The sequence below is a fragment of the Tachypleus tridentatus genome, chromosome 2, assembly GCF_004210375.1.
Source record: "Tachypleus tridentatus isolate NWPU-2018 chromosome 2, ASM421037v1, whole genome shotgun sequence".
Classification (NCBI taxonomy): Eukaryota; Metazoa; Arthropoda; class Merostomata; order Xiphosura; family Limulidae; genus Tachypleus; species Tachypleus tridentatus.
Genome location: NC_134826.1, coordinates 21,116,121 through 21,135,153, shown reverse-complemented (window position 1 = coordinate 21,135,153; position 19,033 = coordinate 21,116,121). Strand labels below are relative to the sequence as shown.

At 35.8% G+C, this 19,033-nt stretch overlaps 1 protein-coding gene across 2 annotated transcripts in view; it reads left to right on the top strand.

Moving 5' to 3' along the window:
* Positions 1-19,033, top strand: part of LOC143239185 (lachesin-like) — a 148,182-nt gene that overhangs the window by 91,258 nt on the left and 37,891 nt on the right. For both annotated transcript variants that reach the window (XM_076480056.1, XM_076480064.1), the window contains exons 3-6: positions 7,139-7,346; positions 8,823-8,993; positions 12,726-12,854; positions 17,032-17,319. In XM_076480056.1, coding sequence (XP_076336171.1) covers positions 7,139-7,346; positions 8,823-8,993; positions 12,726-12,854; positions 17,032-17,319 — 796 coding nt within the window. The remainder of the gene's footprint in view (positions 1-7,138; positions 7,347-8,822; positions 8,994-12,725; positions 12,855-17,031; positions 17,320-19,033) is intronic.

Genomic DNA, 19,033 nt, shown 5'->3' with positions numbered 1-19,033 from the left:
ATTATTGCCGTTAAGAGTGTCTTCGACGTTAACCCTAATATATCAATATCAGTTGATGCCTGATGCCACATCGGTGGCTTAGCATGACCTGGGGGTTGGGGCTTTCGTTGACTCATAATCTGGAAGTCGTGAGGTCCAAACGCTTCACCACTCATGTTCATGGTTTCAACCGCGGGAACATTATGATACGTCGGTGAATCCCACTTTTCGTTTGTTTTGGAATTTCGCGCAAAGCTAATCGAGGGCTATCTACGCTAGCCGTCCTTAATTTAGCAGTGTAAGACTAGAGGGAAGGCAGCTAGTCATCACCACCCACTGTCAACTGTTGGGATACTCTTTTACTAACCAATAGTGGGATTGACCGTTACATTATAACGCCCCCACGGCTGAAAAGGCGAGCATGTTTGGTGTGACGGCCCCACGTTTCGTTGTTAAAGAGTAGTCTACGAATTGGCGATGGGAACTGTTCATTATTTGCCCTCCGTTTAGCCCGTCTGTTTGTTGTTAAGCACAAAGCTACTCGAGGGCTATTGATGTTTTGCCATCACGAGTATCGATAAGTAGTTTTTAGCTGTATAAAGCATCAGACATCATAATTACATCTGAGCCATGGGCGGGGGACCTTAGTATGTCAGATAGCTCTTGAGTTGCTTTACGCGAAATTCAAAAATATAACTTGTCGGTAATCATAAGATATTGTTAACAATAAACTTCACAACAAATTTTTTGAAAGGAATAATACAGGGTGTTCGGAAAATCACTGTGCACTTATATATTTATTAACAGACAAAACTGCACAGTGAGTTTCCGGACACCCTGTAGATCCGAAAATAAAATATATGAAAATTAAAATAATAAATTAGCATCCCTTTAGTATAAAACTATACATCACAGTTCATACAGATTTGAAACTCTTCCAGATAGAAGTTTTTATGCTTTTAACATCAGAGCAAATCTAAAAGTAAATAACATAAAATAAAATAATTAAACTTGAATATTTTATTAATTATTTCATTAGTTATGAAACATTGCACAAACAAACAAGATAAAATATATTATTCATTTGTCTCAGGTTTAAAATGCATTTCGCCTACGCAGCCATTTTTCTGATGAGGCCCGGCATGGCCAGGTGGTTAATGCACTCGCGACTTGTAATCCGAGGGTCGTGGATTCGAATCCCCATCACATCAAACATGCTTGTCCTTTCAGCCGTGCGGCATTATAATGTAAAGGTCAATCCTACTATTTGTTGGTAAAAGAGTAGCCCAAGAGTTGGCGGTGGGTGGTGATTACTAGCTGCCTTTCCTCTAGTCTTATACTGCTAAATTAGGGACAGCTAGCGCAGATAATTCTCGTGTAGCTTTGCGCGAAGTTCAAATAAAACCATTTTTCTGATGCTCAGAGAGTGAGTGTCATAAACAATGATTGGGTATAATATCATACAAACAATTCATTCCTTATCTTATAACAGGGCGGAATCTGATTGATGTACTGCATTCTTGAAATTAGGGGTGTAAACACCCATTATTTTTATATCATCGTAAACCTATATTTACAAAGTGCTCTTAAATTTGACCTTGTTATTCATATATTTTAGATATCCGCCAAGTTCCGGACATCAGTTTCTTTCTTCAGCGAATTTTCTTTCGCATCTCGTTTTTATCATTTCCTCATTTCGAATTCATGTCCATATTTGAATGGGCTGCAGAACTCGTGCAGTGAATGATAGTTTTAGAAGTGAGAGGTCGTGAGGACCCGAGCACCCAAGTTTATTTCTTAGAAGTTAAATGTGATGGACGATATGTTTCCATCTCTCAGTGGGTGTTACCTTTGAGACCCAACTACAGTATTTGGAAGGCTTAACGGCTAATATTCGTGGCTGCGCTCACAGGGTCCAAAGTTCACACGAACGAAATTTTAGCTCTGGGTGCATTATTATTCGGTTCATAGGTGAACAAAACCTTTATGATAGAGGTCGCTGCTGACTGGTTGCCATCCTTATTATGTACAGCTATACATCTACGTAGGGATATTTGGTCACTCCATATGTGATTAAAGTCCATTTCTAGAAGGAAAATACCAAAACTAGGGCTTTCTTGTTTTTTATTAGAGTATGAAAAACAACTACTTAAAATTGTGTCCCAGTCCCTCTGTACTAGTATGTCGTGTCTTATAAATAACACAGAAATTGTCTTCTGTCTGTCAACGTGACTGTTTTCATTGGTTATCAATTACTTCCTTTCAAACCAAGTTACCTGTATATATCATAATTGAAAATTAACCCAGTGATAACTACAGCTAATTTAATATTCCGTTCTTCATCGGAGGATCTATAATTTTTGCAAAACGAAACTCCGACGATGAAACAATCAGTTTGAATTATTTCGTAAAGTATATAATAAACTCATGTGGTTGAGCATCTCAAGCGCTGAATACAGTCTAAAAAGTTCTAGTTGTGTTATTTATGCACTGGTCTTTCTCAAGGGTTTAACCTCACTTAAACTACAAATCGACATACAGTTTAATCTCGCAGTGGTAAAGTGAGATAAATAAGGATAAATGTGTGAATAAATTTAAACTGCAACCAATGGATTTTGTTATGGATGTCACGTGGGACAAACTTTGAAATGTTTATTCGGAAATAAACGTAATCGTATTGACAACCAACGAACAAGTCATATCGATCTTACATTTACGCCATGAAAGTTTCTTATAAATTTAACATGAGCTTTTCTCCCAAGACTACATATTTTTTGTTTCCAAGAAAAAAAGACGTTTTATTTAGTTTGTCTGTTTTTTTGAATTTTGCGTAAAGCTCCTCGAGGGCTATCTGCGCTAGCCATCCCTAATTTAGTAGTGTAAGACTAGAGGGAAGGCAGTTAGTCATCACTTTCCACTGCCAACTCTTGGGCTATTTTTTTACCACAAATAGTGGGATTGACCATCATTTTATAACGCCCCCACGGCTGAAAAAACAAGCATTTTTGTGCGACGGGGATGCGAACCCGCGACCCTCAGATTATGAGTCTAATGCCTTAACCCACTTTGCCATGCCCGCCTGATGACATTTTATAGACCAAAACCACACTTATGTTAAAGTTACACGTTTATCAAATCTGCATTGTTACACAGGCCTGCAAATTTAAACTTCATAAAAGTTGTTTTGGTTTCAATAACGGATTTTTCATAATTTAGCTACGCGGGTTTCGAAAATATATTAATTTTCTATCACGTCAAAAGATTTTTAATAGGGACGAAAAATATCTTACTTGTATCTAATTATTATTTCCTTTACTACAATTAACATTGATTATTAGGTTTGTTATGTCTGGGTTTTAGTAAGTTTTGGTTTGTTTTGGAATTTCGCACAAAGCTACTCGAGGGCTATCTGTGCTAGCCGTCCCTGATTTAGCAGTGTAAGACTAGAGGGAAGGCAGCTAGTCATCACCACCCACCGCCAACTATTGGGCTACTCTTTTACCAACGAATAGTGGAATTGACCGTCACATTATACGCCCCCACGGCTGGGAGGGCGAGCATGTTTAGCGCGACGCGGGCTCGAACCCGCGACCCTCGGATTACGAGTCGCACGCCTTACGCGCTTGGCCATGCCGGGCCTGGGTTTTAGTAAGACCGCTAAGACTCTTGCGTCGCGAATAGTCTAGAGAAATCTATAGCTAGTGGTTGTCAACATTTTAAGCATATCAAAATATGACTTGATATCAATGAAAATGATCAACTTATGTAAAAGTTGCCTAATATGACGTTTTGTAAAAACATCTGTTCGTGATGCAGAAAAAATTAATATAATTTTCGGATTCAAAGTACAAATATTACCGTATAACATGTAAACATTTCAAGAAATTAAATCCATTGTTGAATTGGTTTATCAGAACTGAGCAGTGTACGAGGCCTAATGGTTTGCGTGATTGGACTGTAGATATGAAAATTCATGGTTTGTGGCCCGTTGCTGCGGTTGTGCTATAAGAGTGACAACCAAGTACGATTATTCGGTAAGAGTTGTCGTTCTCGCGTAGCTGCTGTCCACCAGGTCTCTAACTTCAAAATTAAATACGGTTATGCGCGGATATCTCTTTCCGTAGCTTTGGACAGTAATTCTGGAACAAACAACTGTTTTTTTCAAAGGTAAAGTCTATATTATTCCCGTACATTTTTCCTATTATCCCACTCAACTATATTTTCTGTACTGTCACAACCTACACATTGTAACGCCCTGCATTTTCATACTCATAATCCATGTATTTTCCGTTCTACATCTTTACATTTTTTATATTGCCACATCTTTATATTTTTCGTATTGTCGTACTCTATAATTTCTCTGTCGACACACCTTTAGATGTTTATACTCTATAATTTCTCTGTTGTCACATCTTTAGATTTTTGTGTTCTACATTTTCTTTGTTGTCACATCTTTAGATTTTTGTACTCTATAATTTCTCTGTTGTCACATCTTTAGATTTTTGTGTTCTACATTTTCTCTGTCGACACACCTTTAGATTTTTGTGTTCTACATTTTCTCTGTCGACACACCTTTAGATTTTTGTACTCTATAATTTCTCTGTTGTCACATCTTTAGATTTTTGTGTTCTACATTTTCTTTGTTGTCACATCTTTAGATTTTTGTACTCTATAATTTCTCTGTTGTCACATCTTTAGATTTTTGTGTTCTACATTTTCTCTGTCGACACACCTTTAGATGTTTATACTCTATAATTTCTCTGTTGTCACATTTTTATATTTTTGTGTTCTACATTTTCTCTGTCGACACACCTTTAGATGTTTATATTCTATAATTTCTCTGTTGTCACATTTTTAGATTTTTGTGTTCTTCATTTTCTCTGTCGACACATTTTTAGATGTTTATACTCTACAATTTCTTTGTCGTCACATCTTTAGAACTTTTTACTCTACATTTTCTTTGTTGTTACATCTTTAGATTTTTGTTCTCTACAATTTCTTTGTTGTCACATTTTTAGAATTTTTTACTCAATAATTTTCTCTGTTGTCACATCCCTTGTATTTGTAGATTACGGTGAACGTGATATTGTCCTAAAGAGTCATAATAAAAAGTCATAATATTATTCCAACACACTCCAGTATTGAACAGTTGCCAAATAAGCACATTTAACTTTCTGGACAACATTTCTTAATTTTTGGAAGTTTTATGCAGACAGAGAGGATATTTCCCATTCGTTCGTCCGATATATTTCGAGTTTCGAATTGTTGTCCACGAATGACATGATTGACAACAGTACCAGTTCCTAGCATCTATAGTCTTTTTACTATCGGTTAATATTACAGCAAACACATTTTTATGAAAAGTTATGGTTTGCTTCAGATTACACAGTTTTGACTACTTTATACTAATGAGATTACTCATTTTTTGGCTACTTTATGCTATTCAGATTACACAGTTTTGACTAATTTATGCTGTCCGAAATACACAGTTTTGACTACGTTATGCTATTTAAATTACACAGTTTTGATTACTTTATGCTATTCAGATTACATAGTTTTGATTACTTTATGCTATTCAGATTACATAGTTTTGACTACTTGATAGATTACATAGTTTTGACTACTTGATGCTATTCAGATTACACAGTTTTGACTACTTTATGCTATTCAGATTACATAGTTTTGACTACTTTACGATGTCCGGATTACACAGTTTTGACTACTTTATGCTGTCCGGATTACACAGTTTTGACTACTTTATGCTGTCTGGCTGTTGTTTTGAATTAAGCACAAAGCTACACAATGGGCTATCTGTGCTCTGCCCACCACGGGTATCGAAACCCGGTTTTTAGCGTTGTAAGTCCGCAGACATGCCGCTGAGCCACTGCTGTCCGGTTACACATGCTGCTCCGTTTACTACTTTAGTTTTGACTACTTTATGTTGTCCGGATTACACTGTTTTTGACTAGTTCATGCTATTTAATTAAGGTTAAGAAAAAATTACGGAAGAAGTTTAAAAACCTCTCACTTCCCTCTGCTTGAAACCTGTGTATAGTACCTGTGAAGCAAGATTCGAGATTGGAACTTTCAACATAAATGACAGCTCATTCGCTCGTGGGCTAAAGGACTAAGTCAGTTATGTCCGTTTTTAATTTTCAGCTACTGACTCGAGGAGGGCAAACAGTAAGCAGGCAATCGCCGCCACAAGCGCTTTATTCGGCTTTTTGAACCGAATAGCAAAATCGAGTGTTACTTTTAAGAGGCACTTTGAGCTGAAAGTGCGGAAGATGTTTAGCGCCATTACGTCTCGAACCATGGACCTTACGTACTACAGCTCGACACGACAACCACATGACCACATTCAGCCCCTATATAGCTGATAAATTAGTGTAATTAATCGTAGAGACCTTTCTCATTGCATGGGTACCTGCTTGTTTTGATCTACACTGAAGCGTTATAAGAATGTCGTCAAATTCTAATATTTGATTAGATTAAAAAAGCCCAAGAGATGGCGATGGATATCGCCGACTAGTGTCTTTCTTCTAGTCTATAACTTCATGAATAAATTCAGAATAAGTTTCACCTTTAATAGTTTCCTAAGTTTTCACATGATTTACGATCAATAAATATTTATTTTGTTTTACGTGGATATCTTAAAAGACTGAAAAAATAATAGAGGCGCAATTGTACTTTGTCAAAAATATATAAAAAACATTTGTTCACTATAGTCTATATTAAAGCTAATGAATTGTTTGTGACACATGTTAAATGAGGCATTACTAGATTTAGCCATTTCTATCTCTGTCGTTAAGTATATTGATTATCTCGGTTGATTGCTTCCATCCAGTAATTGGATCGATTTGTGTAAAAGCTTTGAAATCCACCCAATAAATCACGGTTTTCTTAAGCTTGTCGTAGAGTGATTTAAGTTTAGGAACGAAGACACTGGATGAAACCACCGTAAACCGAAATAAAATAATAGATGTCACCTTCAACTTCGTCTGGTACAGTCATCTATGAAATTCGCACTGGTTCTTTTCTTGTCTATTGCTGGCTCAGTGGGAATGGTTACTCACGTAATACACTGTAATACATACTAATCATTTATTTCTATATTGCTGGATTTCGGTCCTATTAATGTAATTTCTTTTCTCAACAGGCGGCCTGGATAAAAGTGGAGTCTAAGGCCATACTCTCTATCCACGATCACGTGATTACCAGAAACTACAGGATCAGTCTAAATCATGTTGACAACAGGAATTTTGTTCTGCAAATAAATGACGTGAAAGATTCCGATAGAGGGGGCTACATGTGTCAAGTGAATACAGCTCCAATGATGAGTCAAGTCGGATATTTGGATGTAGTGTGTAAGGAAACAATAATAACTCAATAAACGATAAAGATTTCAGAATTTGATTTTTTTTTTTGAGGTGACGATAAATGGTACATAGAATGCTGCCGAAGGAGTATTACATTCGTTGTGATTTGTTTGTATTCTGATTGTTTTGCGAGTTGTTGAATCTGCGTGTTAGTGAATACAATGTAAAAGCAAATTGTTAAGACTTATATGACAGCTGAGATATCCCTCTTCGAAGACTTTAGTTAGTATGGTCTATAAAATCTCTCACCATGGAAGACCATTTAGAAATAATATTCAATGCAATAGACAGTGATCCTAAAATACAATAGACAGTGATCCCAAAATACAACAGACAGTGATCCTAAAATACAATAGACAGTGATCCTAAAATACAATTGGTTAGAATTTGAATCGAGCTTAACAATGCCTTTAGTTAACAATAATGAAGGAGTGATTAACAAACCAGAAAGGGTTTTTCATTAGCTTTGTTCTAGAAGCAATAATGATCCCCAAAAAAAAAACCGAAAAATAATCAATAAAAGTAGTTCGAGTGGCGGAAAGTTAAATTTAAAAGTCTGTAAAATGTCGGACTCTTTTTCTTTTTTTAAATTCACTCTCGCAACCCGAAGGATCAGTGCTAATCCTGATTCTTATAGCTTTGTTCTTAACAACAAACAGATAATCCGTTCTTGTATGACACGTTTTGGAGAATATTCTTTGGTTAGTCAAAGGAGGTATTACGAAATTAGTACATTTGTTAATATGATTTTTTTAAAATTTCTGAATCTATGCAAATTGTGAATTATGTATTGTAGTTGAGGATACCTGTTATTGAAACAAAAGCAAAGCTATATAATGTTCCTTTTCCTTTTTGTCTTTTGTTATCAAAACCCTAATTACTTCATTAACTACTAATTATGTACCTGGCTTTACAGAAGGTAATAACTGACTCATTTAATTTAATTTATTAAGCACTTGTGTCTTTTCACTCAAAACCAAAAGTCTTTCCAAGACGTAAAATTGTGCTTTATTGTAAGATATTTTTTTATTTATCTTTTCAGGAAAAATCCTATCAAAGTTTTCCTTGTTCGCCACTGGTCAGTTTTCCATTACAATACAAAAAGTAAAGACAATCGAGCTAGCCAACTCTGAGTGATGGATGCTAACAAATATACACATATACAGAATCGTCTTTAGAGTACTGTACCCCAGATTTGAAATAACACGAGTCTAATTTCAAAGTGTTACCAGTGGTATCACTTTAGAATTATTTTGATATTAAAGCTATGTCATCGCCGTTGACAACGATAAGCTAAATGTTCTTAAAATATTTGTAGCAAATATATTTCAAATATGATAAAAATCACATAATTATTATTCGACATTATGGATAAGTTTAAACTATTATCATGTCCTTATTTCTGAAGGAAATATGATGGTGTCATGGTTATTATAGTTTGAAACTTACAATACTCATTTCTAGTTCCGCCCGAAATTCAAAGAGAAAACACGAGTTCAGACATGATTACGAAAGAAGGGTCAAACGTGACACTGACATGTGTGGCTAAAGGCTATCCTACTCCTAACATCACCTGGCGACGGGAGGACAGCCAACCAATAGTGCCACTGAGTATAGAAAGACAATTGGGAAGTGGTAAGTGTCTTTAGATGGATGTACGATTGGGAAGTGGTAAGTGTCTTTAGATGGATGTACGATTGGGAAGTGGTAAGTGTCTTTAGATGGATGTACAATTGGGAAGTAGTAAGTGTCTTTAGATGGATGTACGATTGGGAAGTGGTAAGTGTCTTTAGATGGATGTACAATTGGGAAGTGGTAAGTGTCTTTAGATGGATGTACAATTGGGAAGTGGTAAGTGTCTTTAGATGTACCAAATTATAATGTAGATAGTCTAAAAAAATTCGTGTTAAGCTAAATTACAGAAACCTTTTAGAACTAATGAATTAATATTACAATTTCGATTCTATTTTTCTTTGAAACTTGATTCATCTGGTTATCTACAACTTTTATATTTAGGATTTCACAGTAAAAACAATTATATAACGAAAGTAGAGTAGATGTTGCTAAACCACGAATTCAGTCTTTTTTAAAAATTAAAAACAGAATGTGACACTGAGGGCATGGAATACTTAAATTAATCAGTCAAAGAAGTAAATGGATACTGGAGGCAGAGTAGACGCCATTTTGTTTAAGAGAATGTTTCAGTGTGACAGGGAAGCGTTTATATTAATCATAAAATAATTTATATAGAAGCTGGAATCCAAGATGGAGACTATAATTTGAGCATTAAAACGTTTTTACTAATCTATGTTAACTTATGGATCTTAGAAATCATGTAAGGCATAAAAAACAGTCATAATTCAAGGAAAGTAATGACCTTCAAACGATAAACATATCCCTGAACATGGCATACGTCATAAGTCTAATTGTGGAAACAACAATTTTAAAATACATATACATAAATATTGTTCATAATATTACCAAATGTTAAAATACTCGGTACAAACGAGTATTTGGAAACCATTGCCATATTGTTATTATTATCGGGTAAATAACATACTTTCAACAATGTAGAAAAATCGTTGCTTAATATGTTGTTTACACGAAAGTAAACCCACGAAACACTTTTTTATTTAACCTTCTGCTTTGTCACATTCATACCTCTCTGAAGGTTCATTTTTATAACCACGAGAGAAGGTTATTACACAATCACTCCTCTCCAAAGATTCATATTATAAACATGATAGAAAGGGACAGAGATTTGCCAACTCCAACTAAACAATCAAATAAGTTAAAAACTTTTTATTTTTAACCCATCATTAACGTAAGCTATATCAACATTAATTAAATCCTTATCGACGTCGTAATCTGAGGGTCGTGGGTTCGAATCCCCGTCGCACCAAACATTCTCTCTCTTTCAGTCGTGGGGGCGTTATAATGTTATGATCAACCCCACTATTCGTTAGTAAAAGAGTAGCCCAAGAGTTGGTAATGATGACTAGCTGCCTTCCCTCTAGTCTTACACTGCTAAATTAGGGACGGCTAGCACAGATAACCCTTCAGTAGGTTTGTGTGAAATTCAAAACAAACAAATACCATCGATGCTGATTTTTCTGACGTGCAGAAAACATATTTAAAACTGTTATCACTTGCAGAAAAGTTAATTTAAACGAAAATTATAATCTTATTTACAATGCTATGTTGATGAGGTTTTTCTGACCTCATAAGTTTATAACGCTGAAAAGAGGGCACAGCACAGATAGCCCACTGGGTAGCTTTGTGTTTTTCTAGAAACAAACAAAACAAAGAAATTCCCGTTGAGGCTTAAAGCTAATATTTAGGGCTTGTAACACTAACATTCAACATGCTCTGGGGGTCATGGGTTCGAATCCCTCTCTCCGAACGTACTTTTCCTAAAGTGTTGACGTGTAGGTCGGGCACCCGCATGTAAAAATTCTTAGCTTACTAAAATATTGGCTAATCGTAAGCTAGTTTGAATTAAAGTCTTCACAAGAAAAACTTTAAAATTCCAGAGCAGGCCTGCTGTTATAATTTTGCTCAAAAACACAGTATATTCTGAAATCTGTAATAAGATACATTCATAAATAATAATGTAAGTAATAGCAATAATAATTAACATAATAATAAATAAGATAATTCGAAGACATCACTATGATGGATCTGTAATGTTACGTTCCTTATATACTTTTCTCTAAATTTTTTATTTGTTTTTGGAATTACGTGTCAGCCGTCCCTAATTTAGCAGTGAAAGACAAGAGGGAAGGCAGCTAGTTATCACCATCCATTGCTAAATCATATGCTACTCCTTCACAAATGAATAATGGGATTGATTAAAACATCAGAATGCCTACACGGCTGGAAGGGCGAGCATGTTTGATGTGACTGGGATTCAAACCCACGACCCTCAAATTACGAGTCGAGCGCCCTAACCACCCGGCCATGCCAAGCCTTTTTTTTCTTTTACTTTCCAATTATGTATCCAAGAGTAATGGTTTGATAATTCAGTGAATGTAATATATTGATATTGTATTATTAAGTATAGTGTTATATTATTAAGAATAGAATGCTGCATGGACCATTCGGTGTTGTTTTTCAATACCTTTGTACGCATAGATTTGTATTCATTTACTATTTATGTTACTTTTGTTACGTTAGTACAAAACAAACACCATTTACACAGAATCCAATTTAGATCACTTAAATTTCAATTTAGTATAATGTGTTTTAAAGTGACAGAATTTTTTCTGCCCTATAATTATAATGCCTTCCCCTTTCCCAGTGAAAAAAAAATTCTGGATACGAGCCAGTTTTTACATCTTTGTTCTTGCAGTCCTTGGTTCTGTTTATATTCTTAAGAGGCATAAAACCGAGTATATCAAAGACAAGAACTGAGCAGTAAAAGTGTTAAAAGACACGTATATAAATATTATGGCTAGACTGAAATAATTTATATGGTCAAACAAATTAGAATTGTTTTTTTTATTTTATTTAAAGGAGATCGTATAGAACTAAAATATTGGTGCTCGGCTTACTGTGATCCGTGGTACGAATATAATTTTAAAATAAAATCTGTTCTTCAGTCTTGGTCTTTAATGTATAAATAATCGTGCTTTACCGATAATTCACCATCTCGATAATATATACATATATATAACAATTAAAATTAGATAATATATGCATATATATCATATCAAAGTATGAGTGACCAACTCTAATAACTAAAGCATCACAATACTGATGTACTGCTTAAATTTTGAGTACAAGGTGTTCCAAAAATAAGAATATACCATGAAGAAAAATGAATAAAATTTATATTGTTTGAGACAAAAAACAAAATTAAAAACAAAATATTTTTTGAAGGCTTGTAAGTTGTACTTACTTGGATTGTTAAACTTCTACGTGTTTCCCACTAGTAACTATAATCAATTTAATTCTCCATTTCCGTTCGGAGAATAAGTTTTCCATCACATCTGTAGGAACAGATAAAATTAATACGAAATGTCCATTCCTCAAGAGTTCTTGGTTTCCTGTGGTAGAATTCTGTTTTCAAAAGACCCAAAATCTGAAATCCAAAGGGGCGAACTCTTCAGCGGTTCTCACAAAGAGAGTCTGTTCTGAAACCTGCAATCAAATAATGATAAAGAACCTAGGTAACAAAAAATAATATAATTCACTTTAATAAAATCAACGAGTCTTCAGAAGAAATTTCGTTTTGAATTATGTTCTTATCTCAAGCGATAAAGACATTAATTAGTCAACTTTCTTTATGGTATATTTATTTTTGGGAAACTCTGTATGTAAAAGTGTTATACGTTGGTTTGGGAATAATAATAATTTCTTATTCAGCTCCTAACCAGGTTATCGAGAGGCTGAATCTTATCCGAGTCAGTAGGAGCCATATAGGAGCGTATCTGTGTATAGCGATGAACGGTGTGCCTCCTTCAGTCAGTCAACGAATGCTCCTACAAATATACTGTAAGTTTCTTACATTGCGTTAATACTGTTGTTTTTTTGGATTAATCTGTTTCATACAAAATTATATTGTACTTTTTATTTAGATTTTTATATCTTTGGTTCTGTCATTTACGGTGTGTTTGTTCTCCGTGCTTTGGAGCGAGGTAGTGTTTTGAATCTCTTGAGTTCAGTGAATGTGTATTGAGCGTTTAGGAGCGAGACAGTGTCTTGAGATAGCTTCTCAAGCTTCTGTTCGCTTTGCCTCCCAGTAGCACACCAGTATGTCTGTTTTGAGTCTCTTGAGTTCAGTGAGTGTGTACTGAGCGTTTAGGAGCGAGACAGTGTCTTGAGATAGCTTCTCAAGTTTCGCGAGTATTTTCTCGGTGTTTCAGAACGAAATTGACTTTATCTTCCTCAGTTTTGCGAGTATCTTTCGAGTGTTTTGGAGGGAGATAGTATCTTGCGTCTTCAGATAATCGCGAGAATTTTCTTGGCGTTTTTAAAACGAAACAGTGACTTGATCTTCCTGAGTTTCGCGAGTGTCTTTGGAGCGAGGCAACAATGTCATCCTCTCGAGTTTCGCGAGTGTGTTGTTGCTGTTTTGAAGCAAGAACAGTGTGTTGCCTCCGTTACATTCACACGCTGAATGTATTTTTTTCTCAAGTTAATTTCTGTTAGCTTTGCCTCCCAGTAGCACACCAATATGTCTGCAGTCTTATAATGCTAAAAAACGGGTTTCGATGCCCGTGGTGGGTAGAATACAGATAGCCCATTTTGATTGTTTGTTTGTTTTTGAATTCCGCGCAAAGCTACTCGAGGGCTGTCTGCGCTAGCCGTCCCTAATTTAGCAGTGTAAGACTAGGGGAAGGCAGCTAGTCATCACCACCCACCGCCAACTCTTGAGCTACTCATTTACCAACGAACAGTGGAATTGACCGTAACATTAAAACGCCCCACGGCTGGGAGGGCGAGCATGTTTGGTGCGATCGGGATTCGAACCCGCGATCCTCGGATATCGAGTCGAATGCCTTAACACGCTTGGCCATACCGAGCCCACACATTTTGTAACTCTGTGCTTAACTAAAACAACAACTGCTTGCTTTTATTTTTATGAGGAAAAGAGCTTCACGTTTTATGGGTATCGTACGCACATCTCTGGTGTTATATTAGCAATGGAAATAGCACCTATAGAAGGTCAAATAACAACAGAACATAAATAAATGTATTGTGTGTGATTCAAAATAAACCAGTTTAATAATTAATTCAGAAAAAAAACACCACGTGGTCACTCAGTTTTCTCTGCTGACCTTAAATCTGTTAAAAGTCCACGCATACAATGTGATTGCTCCTTTACAATCTACCGAAAAGAAACACACTTTCCTTTTCAACTTTAGTCGTGAATAGCTTTGACGCCCATCAATGAAATCACGTCTTGAATTAATGACCGACTTCATTGTCAGTAGTTCCTTAGAATTCGATAATACAGTCGAAAAGACCAGATCCTTTCACTCGTTTTCTGGTAAACGTTTTTCTTTTTTGTCATATGAAGTTTAATTACAAAGAAATTTCATGAACGTGATTGCACCGCAAGTATAATAAAAATATGTCGTTTGAACAGCAAAATGATTTGTTTAAAACTTTATTACGACACCTGGTAATTGCTTTTAACCGCCAGAAAAATGCAGCTTGAAGCCTAATTTATATATGCTTTATATATATATTAAATTTCATCCTACTGTTCCATCTGCTTTTCCCATTGTGAAAATGGTGCAGATAATAATTAAAAATAACAGCTGCGCAATTATGAGCCCAACTGGCTATTATAATTGGCCCGGCATGGTCAGGTGGTTAAGGCACTCGACTTGTAACCGGAGAGTCACTAGTTCGAATCCACGTCACACCAAACATACTTGCCCTTTCAGCCATGGGGGCGTTATAATATGACGGTCAATTCCACTATTCGTTGTTAAAAGAGTAGCCCAAAAGTTGGCGGTGGGTGGTGATGACTAGCTGCCTTCCCTCTAGCCTTACACTGCTAAATTAGGGACGTCTAGCGCAGATAGCCCTCGTGTAGCTTTGTGCGAAATTCAAAACAAACACAGCTCACTATTATGAGACGAGAGTTAACAGTGAACACTGTTGACTAGCTGCTCTCTACCTAGTTTTTAGCCTCTTCGTCTGTCTGATAATGATTTTTTTTTTACTTTGTTTATTTTTCTAAATTTCCACAAAGCTACTTTAGATCTGTTTGTGCTAACCGTTACTAATATTTAACTGATAGACAAGAGGGATATTAACTATTAACAGCATACACTGCCTGTTCTTGGTCTTCTCTTGAGTATCTTCAGAACGTCCCTGACCCCTGAGGTGTGAAATGTGATATCTTGTTCTGTGCCATTGGAGCCACTAGCCTCTGCGCCAGGATCGTTCATTTTGTGTGTGTTTTATTAAACCAAAGCCACATCGGGCTATCTGCTGAGCCCACCGAGGGGAATCGAACCCTGATTTTAGCATTGTAAATCCGGAGACATACCGCTGTACTAGCGGGGGGGGGCGTGTTCATTTTGTATCATAAATATATGATTAAGAAGTAAGCCTTTCCCACATAATAAATAGTTTGAATTATGGTTAAATACGAAAGTAAGTAAAACAGTTTCTAATGAGCTCGTGCTTTGAAAGATTTGCACGTGAAAGTTCAAGAAAACACGATCTCATTGAACAATTTTTGAGACATAAATAGCAGTATTCGCCCCTCACGCCCAGTGGTACAGCTGAAAGGCGGCGAGGTAAGTCAATAAGAATACGACCGTAAATATCAGGTTTACGATACTGCGCTGGCAAAGCGCAGAAAACTCGTTATGTGGAACTTTTATAGCAAATAGACAGATTAAACAGCACATTATTTGATTCAGCACGATTAACGTTTCCTTTACCAGTTTTACTGATAAAAGTTACTCGTTGCTATAGTTAAAGTATTAATTAATTATTTTACCTATAAATGAATGCAAACAAGTTTTATTTTCCAAGTTTGGGTTGGTAATCCACTACCATGTTTAGGGAAGTCCTGATAATATACTTGCGTTAAAAGTGACCGGGCCAGGGTTCGATCCTGGGTCTTCTTTATGAAAGACTTAGGTGCGCGCATAGGTTTAATCAGTACAACTGTAATTTACGCTAAGCACTTGGAATATATATCTAGAGGGCCTAGAACTTTAAAACACCCTTGAAATAATTATTGAAGTTATGAGAATCACTTCAGTACAATATGTGTGTGTGTAGGAAACTATAGTTTCATTAAAGTTGACTTAGCAGCTGTTACACGATATGTATATGTATACAAACGTAAGGCCACCACCTTGAAATTACTTCATAATTACTTATTTTTATATCATTCACACAACGAGACCAAAACAGCTAAAAGAAAAATGTAGGTCCCAGTATTGGTTTAATGTATATTTCTTCTTTCTCAGGGGTTTTCTTTACAATATTTTGTAAAATGTTTTAGACTTTTTTTTTTTTTAATTTTACTTTCAAAGTAATATTGTCCGTAATTATTAACTAACAAATTAGAGGGTGTGTGTGTTTTTCTTATAGCAAAACCACATCAGGCTATCTGCTAAGCCCACAGAGGGGAATCGAACCCCTGATTTTAGCGTTGTAAATCCGTAGACTTACCGCTGTACCAGCGGGGGGCAAACGTAATAATAATATCAAATTAGAGGGAAGTCAGTAGTCGGTGAACAACATTCACTATTAGTTCTTGTATTACTCCAGTCTGTTCGAATAGTGGGATTTGACTGTCAATCCTATAACGCACCCACAGCCTCGAAATGAGAAGCAAGTTTGTTTGTTTTTCCGCAACGAAACACGAACCTTGAACACTCGGATTCACATTGTAGGACGTTAATCACGTGACCCTACACGATCAGTTTTTCTGTGCTGACGGTTGTTTGTTTAAGCGCTCCAGTATTACTTGTATACATATATATATATGCTTATCTTATTAGTAGTGACTACAGATGGACCGGATCCACTTTTGTTATGGTTCTCTGATCCCTCTTTAGTTCTAAGGTTTTTTTGGGTTTTTTTTTCAAGCATATTTTCGAAAGAAAAATTGCAGGTAAAGATATAAAAACAAAACAAGTGTTAGAATACGAATATATATGTTTTTACATTTTTGTCTCTTTTTCTCATCCAGTTCAACCCGAGGTGAAGATTACAAACGGTAAAATTGGTGCCCATCTCGGAGCCACGGCTCTTCTGAGCTGTCATATAGAGGCTCTTCCATTTCCGGAGATTGCGTGGGACAGAAACGATGACACGAAAATTAGTTCTGGAATGAAATACGAAATAGACGTGGCAATAAAGGAATATAAAATTCAGAGTGTGCTCAGAATCAGAAACCTTGAACCTTTCGACTTTGGAAAATATAAATGTGTCGCTACAAACAGTCTCGGTCGAACAGAGGGGAGACTTTATTTGTACGGTAATGTACTTATCTGTTTCTCTATGAAGTAACTGAATTCGATTGGTGCTTTTATATCGGCTAGGCAAAGCCAGGTGGTTAGGGCGCTCGACTTGTAATCTGAGGGTCACAAGTTCGAATCACCGTGGTATAAAAAATGTTCGCTCCTTTTAGTTGTGGGGGCGTTATAATGAAGACTCAATTCCACTATTTGTTGGTAAAAAAGTTGGTAGTGGAGTTGACTGCCTTTACTGTAGTCTTACAGTGCTAAACTAGAGACAAAATGTAAAGTGTTTTTGCAATTTGCAAACGACGTTTTGCCAAATAGAATTTCAACTAATTATACTATCGCCTCCTATCAATTGTAAACCCTCTTCAACCGTCCAGCTTCCTCTGCTCATATAAGAACATCATTCTTAACGAAGCACGACTAGAACTTATAAATGTAGTTTCAGATAATGTACTGGATGAACTATTAATATCTATTCCTCAGAAAAGTACTTAAGTATAGATCAAGATGGCTTAGAGCTTTAAAACATCCTTAAAATAATTACTGAACTTTTGAAGTTATTTAACCACTTCACTACAGTATGTGTGTGTGTATGTATAGTTTCATTAAAACTCGTTTCGTAACTTGATCCACTTATCAGTACGGCCTTGAAATATGGCTTAGTGAATGCGTAAACGTTTATGAAATGTTAAATATTAATCAAAACAAACCGATAACAAGTATTGAAGAAATACATAACTTAGTTGTAATGAGTATAATATATTTCTTAAAGATATTAACAAACCAGTGAAAAGAACTGAAGAAATATCGTCAGTGATGTCGAGAAACCCACTTGTTGAGAAATTTATATGCAAAAACGGCTCGTTTGGGTTGAGAAAATATTTTACATAGAAGGTCGAACGCTGTTCGCCTTCTACGTAAAATATTTTCTCAACCCAAACGAGACGTTTTTTGCATATAAATGAAGAAATATAGCTTATTTGTATCTTGTGATCTGCGCTCTTTTTTTCACGCTAAAGGTCGTTGGTTCGAATCCCCGCCCCACCATACATGCTCGCCCTTTCAGATGTGGAAGCATTATAATATGACGACCACTTCTATTATTCGATGGTAAAAGAGTAGCCGTGGAGCTGGGTAGTGATGTCTAGCTGCCTTCCATCTTTACTGCTAGAGACGGCTAACGCAGATAGCTGTGATGTAACTTTGCGCGAAATTAAAAGAAACAGGCTAAAGATTAGTATAAGCAATTACCGAAGAGGTGTTTGTGTGTAACTTAGTTATAACATGGAAAATGTTTGTTTTCTTTCAGGCTAAACGCTTGTACAAACACATGGGTAATTATTATTGAAGATAATTTAATTGTACAAAATAAGTTTCGTGCAGAGTTGATCAATATATGTACATAAACAAATAATTATTACACAATTAATATTTAATTAAAGTAACTGTTTTGAGTTGACTTAAAATCAGGCAGAACAGTTTTTATTATTATGATTCCAGAGAAAAGTGTTTGTTTATTTTTTTTTTGAATTAACATAACAGACGTCAAACAGACGTTTACTAGCGATAAATTTCAACTGTAAAAAATACTAATAAAATGCAGCTCTAATTTGAAAACAAAAACAAAACCAAAACTGAATGCAGTCTTACCATTCTCCTATGGGATGTCCTGTACTATTTGCTCATTATTATAAAAGCCAGCAATCCTTTGTTACTTTGAATACT